The sequence below is a fragment of the Stegodyphus dumicola genome, chromosome 4, assembly GCF_044657685.1.
Source record: "Stegodyphus dumicola isolate Sdum_Otavi_A_Nest chromosome 4, ASM4465768v1".
NCBI lineage: Eukaryota > Metazoa > Arthropoda > Arachnida > Araneae > Eresidae > Stegodyphus > Stegodyphus dumicola.
The window spans coordinates 218244508-218260248 of record NC_140771.1 but is presented as its reverse complement, the minus strand read 5'-3'; the positions used below and the strand labels follow the sequence as shown (position 1 = coordinate 218260248).

Sequence of the window (15741 nt, the reverse complement as noted above, 5' to 3'; positions counted from 1 at the left end):
AAAATGAACTGATAAGAATATAAGAAAAAACTGCTTGTACTTGTATACAGGTACTTGGGAATTTATATTTGTTTATGGAAAGGGATACCTACATATCCATGTAGTAAGTATGTCCACATTTATATAATATGGTATAAAAACAGGTATATACATAAAGCGGAAAGCATGCGCACCTTTAAATGGGAATAAAGTATATGTACACACCTACAAGTACACACATATGCATTTATATATATGTGCTTGCGTGTGGATTTATGCATGTATATATAAAGATATAGATATATTTAATTAATTATATACATATATATATATAAATATAATTAATTATATATATACATATTCAATTATATATGTACATTATATTTATATGTATATGTAAATACGCTCCACCATGAGTATTTGAAAATGTATATAATCTTCCCTTAAAAAGAACGATTACTTCATCTACAGCCAGTTCTTCGGAGGGCTCATATACTTCCTTGAAATTGTTTCTCAAATGCTCAAATATATCCCTTATTTTCCAAAATCGATCATAATTAGGATCATTTCTGTCTGGTGGTGACATGTTATCTTCAAAGTACAGAAAACGAAGAATTTGCAAGAATCTATGCATAGTTTTATTAAAAAAAGGGGTTTAAAGCATTTCGTCTATCGACCAGTAATCTTTTATCTTGTCTTTTTGAATATGCCCCATCAGCAATATCAGCGTCAAAAAATTTAGCAATTCATTTTCATTAACATCTTTCTATGCAACTGTATATTTTTTTTGTTTTTAATTTAGGGTTAAAACTGGAATTTTTTTTAGTATTTGTTCCGCATAACGATTTGTTTCTTTGACACTTTTTTCAATAATATTTTGCCGGAAAAGATTTTTGAAAAATTCAATTTCTTTTGCAGCTTGAGAAGCAAGGCCTTTTATATTGTTTCTTCAAATAAAATTCAAAACATTTACCTTGTCATCAGGTTTTGACTCAAGCCATTCAAATTTTGAATCAAGAGAGATTTTGTCTACGTTATCAGTTTGTTCATCACCGTAATTTACCGAATCAGTTAATTACTATGATCTGAAAGTGAACATGAGGATGTTCCTTCCACATCCTCATGTTCACTTTCAGATCCATTTTCTATGTCCAGCTCGCAATCGGATTCGCTATCTCCATAGTTTTCTTCATCACGCTCTTGAAGAAGCTTTCGAATTTCTTCTTCAGTCAGCCCTCTTTTCCTTTTCGGCATCTTGCGAGAAAAATGAAAATCCTAGAAATCTTACGAAAATATGCAATATTCCAAAGCAATGCAAAGTTCTGTATACAATTTACAGACGCAGTTATTGCGAATTCTGTGGCTGTGTAGCTACAAGAACGAAAAGGGGAAAATTGGGAAAACTGGATCCTTAGCACAAAGACCTTTCAAAGAGATAAGTGGTTAAAACCTCAGAGACGTAAAATTTGACATTTCACCCCACTCTTTCAGCCTGGAAAGTGGGGGAAAAAGACTTGGCCACTAAAGTGGACAACCCCATCTTTTCAAAGAGGGGATTCTATGGCCGCTATAATGGCCATCCCGTCTTCAAAAAGTTAATAACATGAAGTTGTTTTCAGTGAAGCCAGTATTCATAATTCTGCTAGATAAAATTTAATGTTTATTGAGATTTTATGCTAATTAAAAAATTATATTGTACTAGAAGTTAAGATAGCCTTATACCTTGATTAAATTATTTAAATTGTTACAATATGTTCAAAATTTATGTACTTACTCATTCATTCTGTATTGTATAACTAGTTCCATACAATTCTTAGGATTTTGTAGTCTCTGGAATAAACTTTCCTGCATCCCTAGAAGTCTATGGAAGACAGATAAAACTCAGTATTTTGACATTTATTATAATGTTATAATATAGTTCAAACATTGTCTAGCAAAGAATTTTTTTCTTTTATATATATTACCGAGCTTTATCATTTATGACAAGAGGAGGTAACTGTTTATCATCTCCGACAAGAATAAATTTTGTTGCATGAAAAATTGGTCCGAGACAAGCAATCTGATTAATTTGTGATGCCTCATCTATAATACAAACATCAAACTTTCTGATTTGGAAAATTTTATGGTTCACACTCAAACATGTTGTTGCCACCACCATCTGAAAAATTATATTTAAAAAATTGACTTTAAATTAAAAGAAATCATATATTAAGCAAAAAGACTTTCAAGTTTAAAATTTTTATATCAGAACACTAAAAGTTATCACAAAGAAGATATAGTACAGAACAAATAATGGAAAGGGAACAAAAATATCTTAATATTATCGAGAATGTGAGTAAAAGAAAGTGCAATTATTAGGAATGAAATTAACTATATGGAAAATTAAGAATAATAAATCACAAAAATATCAAATTAATTTATAAATAATCTAATTTATTGCACATTTTAAATACATAAAAATGACATTTTTTTTGTTTATGATTTGATATTTTTGCTTAAAATTTACATTAGAATTCAAGCTTTTAACTAAGAAGAAAAATGCATAGAATAAAAAAAAGGGGGGGGTGGAGAGATTATTTTTTGTTATAATAATGAAAATCTTACAATTAAAATACAAAGTCTGTACAAAAGTAAATACAGTACAAAGTCCGTAATTCGGAATGATCTATAATCTGGGCCTCAAAACCACAAACTTTACGCATGTGCATAATGTATGCTTTACGCATGCATGCATTGAAAGAAATGTTTAATAAAATAAACAAATAAATATTAAGCTTTTTTTTTTTTTTGTAAAATTTGATACCCTTTAGATCATAATTGCTTTTTATTTCATAAATTATGGTTTCATATTTTTAACAGTATAATTTCTGCATGCCAATCTCACCAGATTTGATGATCTATAATCCGGAAGAACCCCTAATGCGGAATCGCCGAAGTCCCGACGAGTCCGGATTACAGACTTTGTACTGTATATACAAATTTCTGTCATAGCAAAAGCTTCTAATTACTTTAATTAAAAACAAAATCATACCTAAATAATGACCATATTGATGATATGCATTTTTTTTTATCTAACTGCCACAGAAATTAATGGATTTCTTATTTTGACCAATAATTAAAAAAACAAAATGCTTTTTGTCCACAGCTATATATATATAAAATACAGAGCTACCAACTCTTCTGGCTTTTCACTTCATCTTCTAATCTTCTGGTAGGTCACCAAATCTGCCAGTTTTTAATTTTCTACTTAACATTTACTACGGAAAATGTTTTCTAGCATCAAGCAGAATTTACCAAATTTATGAAACATAAATTGTGCAAACTCTGTTTTCCACTCCTAGTGATTTTCAACATAATTTCTCTTACTAAATTTTATTTGATATGAATTGTCTTAATTTATGTAGACATTTATAGAATGTTTCATGAAGATTAACTGATGAAGCATTAGCTTGATGTATATCAATGTATGGCACATTTACTAAGCTTATCCACCAAATAGTTTAAATTATTATTTAAGTACTTTGATAAATAAAAACTTTCCTTCCCTATTTAAGTGTTTTCTTAGTACAACATTGTTAGAAAATTTCGCAGACATTGCAAGTCACTAGTTTACAGTACTTAACGTAGATTCTCATCACCAGCACATAATTACTGGCAATCTGAATATCTTACAAAACCATCAACTAAAAACACTAATGAGTTATGGTGCAAAATTTAGACCAGTCAGAAACATAACTAAAAATTACTGTTGCAAGACTTTTGAAAACAACATCAATAGATTTATAGTTAAAGCAAGCTATCAACTGAATTTACCTATAGATACCTTTTTAAAATGGAAAGATGAAATTCTTCAACGCATATCCACCGAAATCAATCAAGTGTACATTGAATTGGTCGCAACTTACATCAGATATTAAAAATTAAAAAAAAAACTTTTTACTATTACAAAAATAGATAAAGCAAATAATAACTTAAAATGTGCAATAAATTAGCATCATATGAAAAGAATTCTATGAAGAAACTATTCATAAAGAACTTTTAAATGCAACTACTTATCAATTAGCAAACCTTACAAAAACATCTATCATAAACAGAATAAAACTTTTCATAAAAAACTAAATATTACTTTAAATCCAAGCTATAACAGATTTACTAACCTCTATGCACTTCCCAAATTCCATAAAACACCATTAAAATTCAGATTTATAGCAAATGGAACTAATAATTACAAGAAAAATGTAGACTATTATTTTTCAATTCAGCTTAAAAAATCTGTACATTTATTTTCAACGATTGTAATAATAATCATAACTATTGCTGGATCATCCATAATAACACTCCTGTCATTAATGCCATTCAAACAATTAACATACAGAACATTAACTGCTATGATTTTGAAAACTTATATACCTCACTTCCTCTAGAAGAAATTTATACTAGTCTACTAGATCTGCCTAAACTCTTCCCTGATATGCTCACAATTATGAATCTTAACAAATGGAAAACCTACCTAAAATGCACACTTTTTCATAACTACATTAAATTTCAAAATCAACTTTTTAAACAAGTTAAAGGTCTTCCAATGAGGTCTTTTTATTTATTAAAGAATTTAACTTCCAAAAAAATATACAACCACAAGAATTACATTACTACAATCACACTTACAGATATATTGATGATCTTATTACAATTAATAATTTTAATAAAATTGAATACTCCGAGATTTATCCAAATTGCCTTACATTTAAAAAACTAATAATTCACAAAATAGCATAGACTATCTCGATCTTCAAATCATTAACTACAAAAACATTTTACTTAAGACACAATAACACGCCGAATAAATACTAATTCAGAAGTCAAACAACAAAAATCAGCGTTATATTTACAAAATTTTCATCCAATAGGAATCCTATCTTGTTCATTTGCGGTTTTGCAGCTGAAGATGGTGGTTCGGTAAAACCATCGAAACTAGTCCTGTGAAAATTTTGTAAATATAACGCTGATTTTTGTTGTTTGACTTCTGAATTAACATTTTACTTTTTGACAAAACAAGAAATTTCATTTTCAATACTAACAAATTAATAAATTGGAATTCCAACATATCCAAAAAAGTAATTAACAATACAACAAGATACAGCGAATTAAAAATATCTGCACAGATATGATCAAATACAGCAAATTAAAAATATCTGCACAGATATGATAGATCTACAACGCAAAATTTTGCTCCTTATTAAAATTCTCAAAAATAATCTAATAACTAATCAATTTATTAACCATTGCCTTAAAAGAGCAGGCGTTAAATACTCACTCTAAATCATTTAACTGATAGGGATATGATAATTTGTTCCTAAACCTGAGAAGGTGGTATAAGTTGGGTGACTAACAGTTGAAGGATTTGTACACAGTGTAATTACAAAGCTGTATATAATGTAAAAAGCTAATTGTCTTCAGACTTATGCTGTTACTAAAAAAAAAATGGGCCTATTTCATAATCTTTAGTCTGCCAAACAGCTCTTTGACAGTGAAAACTCCTTTTTCCTTTTCTTAATTTCTTCCTCGTTACGATACAACAAATAGCCAGAAATTAATTAATTTCCATTCACTAGTAATTCAAAAATTTTAACAGACGGTTTCACTCAAATAAGAACTCCACAACATACGTCCTTCAAGCATTCCTAGTCACTCTCTCTCCCATAAATTACTTCACAAAAGTTTTGCCGACTGAAATAATTAAAAGCCCCCAGCTGCCAATAAAGAATTTTGGAAACACAACCCTTCTGAGTAAGACGCGAAGAAAACACTTTGCCCACTTCCCACCAGAAAGAACGTAAGTTAATTAATGCTTTTTCTGGCCTTTTGTATCTTCATGTACATTCCCTTTTCTTATTATATATATTTAAAATTAAAATTTTTATTTTTTGATTTGCTTTTGCAAAGATTGCATTATATTTCTTTTATTTCGTAATTTTCTAATGTTTATTTCAATTACTTTGAGTTCTATTTCATAATGCCAATTTCCAATGATTAATTTTTTACAAATAGTTTTGAATTAAAATGCAGAAACACGAGGGTGTCGGGGGACAATTAATCAAGTAATTTATCAATTTTACTGCATAAATTGCTTTTCACTCAAAATTGAATTAGCGAAAATGCTTAATCAGAATGAGTTCTTTGGTACTCTGGATTGGTTCTTGATCCCTTCAATTCGTGGAAATATTTGGCCTAACTTAAATTACCAGTTTGGCATCACCTTATTACTTGAGTAAAGGACAAAACACCTTCGTATTTATTTAATTATTGTTCATTGAACGAGAGTTGGTTTGTTCCCCTTGAAAAGTCAACTAATTTCCGATCAATGGCAATGATTACTTGCTTTTAATTTAATTTCTTTTTACAACTGGAATTTTGTTATTCATGATTTAATTCAAGTCCCTGTTAAACATTTTTAACAATTTACTTTCAAGTTACTTTAAAACAATTTTTGGAATTAAACTTACGAACTATGGATTCACTCTTTTTAGATAATTGTACTAAAATTAGTCTTAAGAGGTAATATAATCAATATTTTTTTTAGTAAATAATTAAATAGGAAAATATTTTATATCAGAATCCCATATTAAATATTATTATAAGTGAATAATACATTTGAAAGTAGATTTAAGTCAATTTTGAGTTTGTTTGAAAAGATGTCATCGCTCCGGGTTTTCATACTTCAAAGTTGGAAGTTATGAAAATACACTAAGTGAAATATACAACCACTGTTATACGTAGGCAATGCTGAAAGCTATTCAATCTGAAAATATAAGATGAAGCAGGGTGATGCTACACCACAAGTCTCTGGGGGTGTGACTAAACTGGCTGTCAGTTTGTGCTGTATAAAGAAAAATGGGTTAATGAGATTAACATTTCCCAAAAGCTATAAATGAATCAAGTTTGCAGTTTAGTGGAAGCTCCACACTATACTACTGTTTTTAATTGGTTTAGTAAGTTCTGTCATGGATGGCAGAAGATGGATGATGAATAACTTTATGGTCATCCTGTGATATCACAGGTGAATGTGGTCTGAATGCATAATGTAATTGAAAAGCACAAGCAGATGATATCTACCAAAATTTATTCATCCATGCCATTGGTATGAGTCAGGTTTAAACAATTTTGCATGAAAACCTGGCTGTTTTGAAGCATACTGATTCCCCATGAATTGAAGACAGTATAAAAGCATATAGTTCTTGAAAATGACAAAAAAATACATCAAAGGTACATCAGTACAGTATGCACCACTCTACTGTTCAGAGACAAGAGCAAAATGCAGGTATGTCTGAATCAATCCCAACCAATAAAAGTGGTAACAGTTTTTTTTTTTTTTTTTTTTTTTTTGTGTGTGTGTGTGTGTGTGTGTGTGTGGAAAAAGATAATCAAATTCTTCAGTTGGATAGACTATGTTGTAACAGTATAGCAATAAGCGTGTCTTATTACAACCAAATCTTACACAACTGTTCATTCATTGGTGGCCATATGAAAGGTTTGTGAAAAATGTCCATGAAGTTAAATCATTATCCACTACAGCAATTCCCCAAGGAATGAGCTAGGAAATGCTGCAGCAGGAACATCAGAGTTTTTCGCATCTCAACTATCAAAGAAAAGACTCATATGGCTTACAACCTACGAGGGCTGTATGAGGCACTACGTAGATCTCACCCTTCGAAGAAAAATTAATTAACCCTAGAAGCAAGGAATGGTTGTGAAGAATACATTTCTTATTCTTGATATGTAGCAGTTGTGCTTTTATGCAGTTCAATCAATAAAAGCAACAAAGAATGAATCTTTCTTTCGGATATGGTCTGAGTGGATGCCAAAACAACCAATTGTAATGGGATATACACTGGTGTGCAGAAATTAAGGACGAGACGGTTTTTTCAATATAACTTTGTACAAAAGCTTTCCAAATCAACACATTTAATACCGTAAGATCCCCAATACGTAAGGAGATGAGTAATGTAAGCAACACTTACTAAAAGAGAAATCAGAGGGATAAAAAGAAGCTTTATTGAAAAAGTAGCATGGAGCGCAATGCGACTGAAGGCCGAAACATCCCTGTGATGGGTGTCCAGCAAGAAACATCCGGTCTTTAATAGGGGATATGATCTCCCCTTACTGCTAGGCAGGTTTCACAGCGTCTGCCCATGCTGAGAATGAGGGTGTCAATGAGTTGTTGAGGCATTGCTGCCCATTCGTCTTGCAGCGCCAATCGAAGCTCCGGAATCGTTACTGGTGGTAAGGTACGAGCTGCCAAGTGTCTGCCTAGAAAATTCCATACATGTTCGATGGGATTGAGATCCGGAGATCGTCCGGCCAATCCATACGTTCAATATCCTCACTCTCTAAGAGCTGTTCGGCAGCTACTGTGCGATGACATGGTGCATTGTCGTCCATGAAAAGGAACTGCGGACCCATAGCGCCTCTAAAAAGACGCACATACGGAAGAAGAATCTCGTTACAATAACGGGTCCCGTTGACTGAACCTGCGTCGAAGATGTGAAGGTCTGTACGACTACCAAGCATGATGCCTTCCCGAACGAGAACACCGCCACCTCCATACCTGCCCCTTTCAATGATGTTCGAGGGATGATTGCGGCTTCCCCGCTCTCTCCAGATGAGTATGCGATGAGAATCGCTACTCAGACTGAATCTGCTCTCATCTGTAAAGAGTACTCGTCCCCATTCATTGTCTCTCCAATTCCGGTGTTCCCGGCACCACAGAGAACGCCTTCTCCGATGGGCAGGCATTAGAGGTACACAGCGTACTGGGCGTCGTGCAAACAGACCATCACCGTGCAGTCTTCTGGCCACGGTAAAACGTGATATCGGTCGTCCAGTCGCCTGTGTCGAGCGATTTCTCCCACTGTCTGCCACTTGTTTCTTCTGGCCTGTAAGGCAATATACCGGTCATCTGCGGGTGTGGTTCCTCGTGGACGACCACTACTAAACCCCCGGACAGCTGTTCCTGTAGTTTGAAATTGTCTCCAAAGTCGTGAAATGATGCTGTGAGCAATTCCGAACTCTGCAGCCACACTTGTCACACTGCAGCCTTCCTCCAACTTCCTAATGATTCGACCTTGGGTAAAAGCATCCAGATGTCGTCTAACAGATTGATTATTCGCCATTTCTTGCTGAGGCAGCAACTCGGTATGATTTTAACTGCTATACGGCGTGCAATCTCTTTGCCGGAAATACTGATCTTACACCGACAACATGCTTTATAGTACTCAGACACCCCCCCATTACATCTACCTGCATATCTGCGCATGTGCTACCATACATCACCTTACTTACCTTACTTAATCTCCTGATTGGTCTTTCTGTCCGCTCTGCCTTTTCGTTCAGCTGATATGCTAATTTTTCGACTTCGTCCTTAATTTTTGCACACCAATGTATTTTGAAAAAATACAATGAATATATTTCATGTTTACCACATTTTATTTTTGTTTATTTAAGGACTTTAATAAAAGCTTTTATTTAATTCAGTGTTACACACAATATTAGAGCATTTTTTTCAATAAGATTAACATAAATTGCTAATGCAGATTTTTTATTATCGGACCAATACATATTTATTTATTTTACATTTTGACAAGTAAAGAACACTATAAATATAATTAAGTTTTAGCATTTTTTCAATAACATTAACATAAATCGCTAATGTCGATTTTTTATTAGCAGACCAATACGCATTTATTTATTTTACATTTTGACAAGTAAAGAACACTATGAATATAATTCAGTTTTAGAATAAAGTCTTAACTTCATTGGGGAAATTTATGCTAAGAATAAAATTATACAGTCTTTATGGAGTACTGTGCTCATAAAACAGAATATTAGACCATTACATGTTATATTTGTTTGTTCACTTTTAGTTTTCACAGTAAGCATTGACTTTTCACATTCATTCAGTACCAGTAACTAAATGCAGATGCTTTTAATACCTTACATTTCAGAGCTTCTCTTTAGTTATATTTTATTAAAAAATATCACAAAAAGTTTTATGAGATTGAGATCCAGGTTGCTTTGGGATCTTTCAGCTATATTTATATCACATTTATTTAATAATTTAATATAGTATATAGCAAATTATTTAATCAGTGTCCAATTTGCAGATCTATGCCAAGAAAAATTGTTCTTGAACTGCAGACTGATGATTGACAAAACTACTCAATGAATGGAAGTAAACAATATTCGAGAAAGTTTATAAGCTTCATGATTTACATTTTGAAAACAAAAGCAAAATTTACCATTCCCTAATGATAACATGTAACTTAAAATCATAGTTTCAACATATGCATATTGACTGATGTTTAGATGCAATCTTACTACAGAAATTTTTCTCTAGTGTTCTCCAGATGTGGTGAACAATCTGGAAAAATTATCTCTTACCATTTATTTCCAACTCAACTTTCTTATTTTGATCCTTTTCACACATATTTTTGCCTATTTTAAAATAATGCAATATCACTGTACTGGATGTATAATTCATTGCATAGAAATGCCAACTTTCTGTTTTTTAACACACTTCTAGTTCATAGTGTTATAATTCTTAATTTCTATCAAAATTTTATTTGATGAAATCTAATCACATTTGCTTCATGTAATATCTGTAGCGAAATTTTAATATTTAACTCATATCAATTTTTCTTCCTGAACTTAAAAAAAATATGCAAGCATATTAACAAACATGTTAGGCGACATAATAATCTTTGTTGCAATTCCCCCCCCCTTATTTTTTAAATTTTGATCTGCCAAAGCGATGATTACCAGTGAATAATATTTATTATTATGAAAGAATCGAAACCCTACACTTTAAAGTACAGTTTGATGGTCATGCACACAATTAATCATTCACCTTCTACTAATCAAGTCAGAGGAAAGCAATTAGTAGCATTAATTACCAGCCGTCTGATAGTTTGGCTTAAAGCAATTTAACATTTTTCCTGTAGAATAAGTTTCATGAGACTATTTTCCATAAAAAGAAATTTATTTGTAAACTTAACTTGTTTTATACTGCTGAATATGTGACTATCAGTAAAACAAATTTTAAGTACATATATTTATCTGAAAATAATTAACACCTATTAGTTAATAGGTGATTTAATATACTATATAGCAAACGGCTGAATTTAGATAATGAAAAAAAAAATACACAAAATTTTGTATTAATAGCTTAATTTGCATTTTCATTCAGAAATATGTAATTCATATTAAAAATAAATATTAAAAAATAACTATTTACCCTTTCTTTCATAAATGTAATAAAATCATCTACAGATGAAAAATCCCTGGTTAAATTCTCAAATGCATACTGTTTAATATCTGGATGAATGCGGGCTTTTGGTCCAATTCTTACAAATTCATTATGTCCCATCAGTTTTAATAGAATATTATCTATCGCAGAATGAGTGTAACTAGTCAAAAGAACAGAGATTCCCATTTTTACCATAAGTCTGACTAAGGCAACTATTGTGGTAGTCTTTCCTGAAAAACAAAGATAATAATTTGCAGCTCTGATACTGAATTCTAGAAATAAAAAACTGTAATTTCACACAAACCTTTTTTTTTTCATACAGGTAATTAAAAAGCACAGTTTATTAGTCATATGCAATACTATGGATTTCATGCACCTAAAAGATGCACAGTAGGACTCCACATCTATATCAAACTAGACATTTAGATTCAGAGATTTTTATAATAAAATAAATTCAGTAAATTACTAAAACACACTTAAATATACTAATAAGTTAACATAACACACCAAACAAATATGAAAATAGAATTCAAGCAAAAAAACTCAGAGTTATATTTGCAAATATATAATGCTGATTTTTTTTTGTTTGATTTCTAAATTCATACTAATAATTTATTAATCAAAATCTATAAAACATAAATGTTAAGATCCTTGAACATGTTTTTTTTTAAATTGTGACATTTCTGGTTGCACAACGATTAGCAGCTATATTATTTGAAGTGTTTCAAATTTTTAAGCAATAACAAACAATAATTTATAATAATATTTATAATAATTTATTATAAAGTTAACTATTCTTAGCATAAAAATGTGGATTTTATGAGATTTCATATACAATTTAGAGAAAATGTGCATAATTTAACCTCTTCGCTTCCTGGTAAGAAAAGTGGCATTAAATCTGAAACGAAGGTGTATACTTATAGTAGTAAAGATAAGAAAGAAGATTCAGAGGATAATCTTATATACAGTATTTCATCTTGTATAAGATTCAAGAATATTAGGTTCAAGGAAATCATTTAAAATCACTATAGTACAAAGTCCGAGACTTCAGTGATTCCGGACTTTAGATTTTTTTTAATACAAGATCATGAGTTTAAATCTAGTAAGATGGCATGTAGAAATTATAAAATTAAAAATATTAAATAGTGGTTTATGAAATAATGAAGCATTTATGGTCTTAAGAAAAGAAAAATTAAAAAAAAAAAGGGGGGGGAGACAGCTCGATAATGATTTCTTTGCTTTATTGAACATTTCTTTCAATGCAAGTTGTTTAAAGTTGCTTCATTTTTTTGTGCTAATACTTTTTAACTCTATACATAGAAATAGTTTTTTATTCAGTTACAAAGTTCCATTGTCCTGTAATTGCCATGTCAAGAATTCCCACTAAACTGTTAAATGAATTTTTTTGTTCCTTCTCAGACCTCTCTGTCACTTTCTTTTCTACCAGTATTTCTGATTATTATTATTATTACAGATTCTGTCATCTATTAGTCGACTGATGATTGGTACATTGCCATCAAAGTGAAAAACATCTGTTATATCACCTTTATTTATTACCACTTCTCCACGTTTCTTCACTAATTCCATTAATTGGAAAATTTTGCTTTCTGTTTGTGAGATCTAAAAACCTTCATATTCACAGCTACCATTTAAAGATTAATTAACATCTGTTATACACTACTGGTGATATATTATGAGATTAGCGACTAAGGACTTGCTGTACCACTAAATTCTGTTTCACTTCTATTGCATATGCTGATGAAGTTAAGCCTGAATTATATAAGTTTACACTTATGCCTATTGCCTTCACATGCTTAAGGTTGAGTCTCAAATAAATAAATTTGCCTAAATTCTGCTGCCAAACATCTTTCTTTATTATAAAAATTTTGCATTCCGGTACCTTCCCCAAGTTCTAAAGATTTAGTCATCCCTTCACTTTGTTGCTCAGTTCTTTAAATTTTAAAAATTTTGCCTCCCCCAAATTCTGTGGCCTGGTGCTGCTGCAACAGCCCTGGCAGTGGTCATGGGTTCACCTGAATAACAAATCATTTGTTCTCAATTAAACAGCAATAAATGTAATCTTTTGCCCTATGAGTATCATTTACAAAATCTATTTTTCACATATGGAAAATTTCTCCTCGTCAACACATTCAACATTTTACAATACAGTTAGCTGAAATTTGTAAGTGAAGTAACATATGGCAGTCAACATAAAAGGTTACAAAGCTCCTAGACATTCGATTACTAATATCACCACGTTGATTGCCACATAACTTTTCATAATTCCAGTCAAAAAAGCCAATTTTAATATCGTAGTTGGAATATGTAACAAAAATCTCTTCATGAAAGCCAACTACAAGATAATTCATGCACAGAAACATTTCAACCTGTTGCTTCACTAGAGCTGAGTTAGAAACTATGTATTAAGTCATTAGTCATAATAGAGATATAGTGCCAAGCACATCAGATTTGTGTCTTTCTTGTGGGTGTTATTTTATAATCAAATTATAAATGCCCCAATACAGATAGGAAATTACCACTTACTGAAAACGAAATTGAGTGCTATGCTAATAATCTAAGTGATCCAGAGCTTGTCAAGACTGTCAGCGAGGATGGTAACGACAGCAGTGATTATGCACCTTCTGAGAATTTAAGTGAGGACAGTGATGATGAAGTCATCTCTGAACCCAAGGATAAGATGGTTCTTGAACCTCAAGACAATCACGATGCTTCCCATGAAACCACTCCAAATAGGAATGATAATTAGTGGACAGAAAACTCCTGAATATTTATTTTCCATGAAAATACCGTTTTGAAGTTTGATACGACAAATTTGACAGTCCAAATGCTAGCAGACTTATTTTTTTCTCACGAATTTTTTGCATAACTGGTTGAGCAAACTAATTTATATGTTCTGTAAGAAATTACAAAACATAATTAAATAAAAAAAATCTATGAGGTTTTTCACAGTGGAAAGTTGTTAGTGCTGCAGAAATGAAAGTTTTTTTTTAAATTTTCCTTCTACTGCAAATGGATCCCATTTCTTTTCCTTCAGTAGAACATTATTGCAGCAGAAACAAAATGCATAATGCAATGTTTTGGTGATCAAGTATGATAGAATCGTGTATTGAAATAGATTTCAAATGCTATTGTGGTATTTATACTTCGTTAATAACTCAATATCATCTCATGACAGATTATACAAGATGCAACCAATATTAAATCATTTCAGTGATATTATGCACCAAAATGATATGCCAAAAAAAAAAAAAAAAAAAAAAAAGAGTATTGTATTGAAGAATCAATGATGTTGTGGCATGGTGGACTGCATGTCAGCGAGCATCTAAAAAATAAAAAGCACAAATACAGTGTTAAGCTGTACAAGTTATGTAAAACCAATGGTGTTGTTATGAAAATAAAAGTTTACAGTGGAAAATGTGAGGAATTTAACAATAATTTATGTCACGCTATTGATGTTATCATATACTTATTTGAGGACTATCTCGAGTTTTGTTGCTCTTACAAAATTACTAACTACATGAAAAAACTGTGTGTGTAACACTTTGAAATAACAGAAATGGGAATCCCAGAGATGTGATGAATCGAAAACTGAAAAAAGGAGAGTTTTTTGGGCAGTAAAATGATCCTCTTACTGCATGTAAATGGGAAGACAAGCAAGATGCCATCACCATTTCAAAGATTCATGTTGTTGAAATGGTACAGATGTTCAATCGCGATGGAAAACTTTTGATGAAACGGAATATAATTACGGAACTACAATTTAGGAATGTATGAATCGATCAGATCAAATGCTGTTGTATTACACATCTCTAAGAAAGACTATTAGATGATCTAAAAAGCTTGATTTATATATTATGGAGATATATACACACACAATGTTGTGCACATTATGTGTATATAACATTTTCAAAAATCAACTTCTAAAATGAAAAACTTATAAAGTTTAGAGAGACATTCATCGACACATTGATTGGATGAGATACTGAACCAGTTATAATAATAATAATAATTAAAAAAAAAAGCCCAAGATTGCAAGAGTTTTATTACTTACAAAGCATTCCACCTGCCGGGGAGAAAACTGCATCTGACAAAGCCATGCCAAGTTTGTACCAAAGCTAAAAAAGTCACGAAGCACATTACTTCTGTCCAATCTGGCAAAAAAAGACAGCACTCCACAGCAGCTGCATGGAAGATTCTTTTATATAGTTTCACAAACCATAAAAATGTTATTCTGCTTGAATAAACTTTGTATAATTGTATTTTCTGTTGTTCTGTAACTGTTTCTGCCAAGACTTTTTTACCCTCTTTTCTAAGGCCATCTATTCATATTTACACTGCTATATTACGACTTTCCCTGTAGCTGTACAAATATGGCAAGTAATGATGCAACGAGATAACTTGTAGTTGGCGTCCCAGGGAAGCAAACAACCTACAAAATA

General features: G+C 31.4%; 1 protein-coding gene across 1 annotated transcript in view; it reads right to left on the bottom strand.

Annotated features, from left to right (window-relative positions):
• Dna2 (DNA replication helicase/nuclease 2) overlaps positions 1-15741 on the bottom strand; it is a 104612-nt gene that overhangs the window by 16869 nt on the left and 72002 nt on the right. Inside the window, exons 11-13 of the mRNA XM_035373213.2 lie at positions 11270-11511; positions 1944-2137; positions 1754-1840 (exon numbers count right to left, since the gene is read on the bottom strand). Of these exons, the coding sequence (XP_035229104.1) occupies positions 1754-1840; positions 1944-2137; positions 11270-11511 (523 nt within the window). The remainder of the gene's footprint in view (positions 1-1753; positions 1841-1943; positions 2138-11269; positions 11512-15741) is intronic.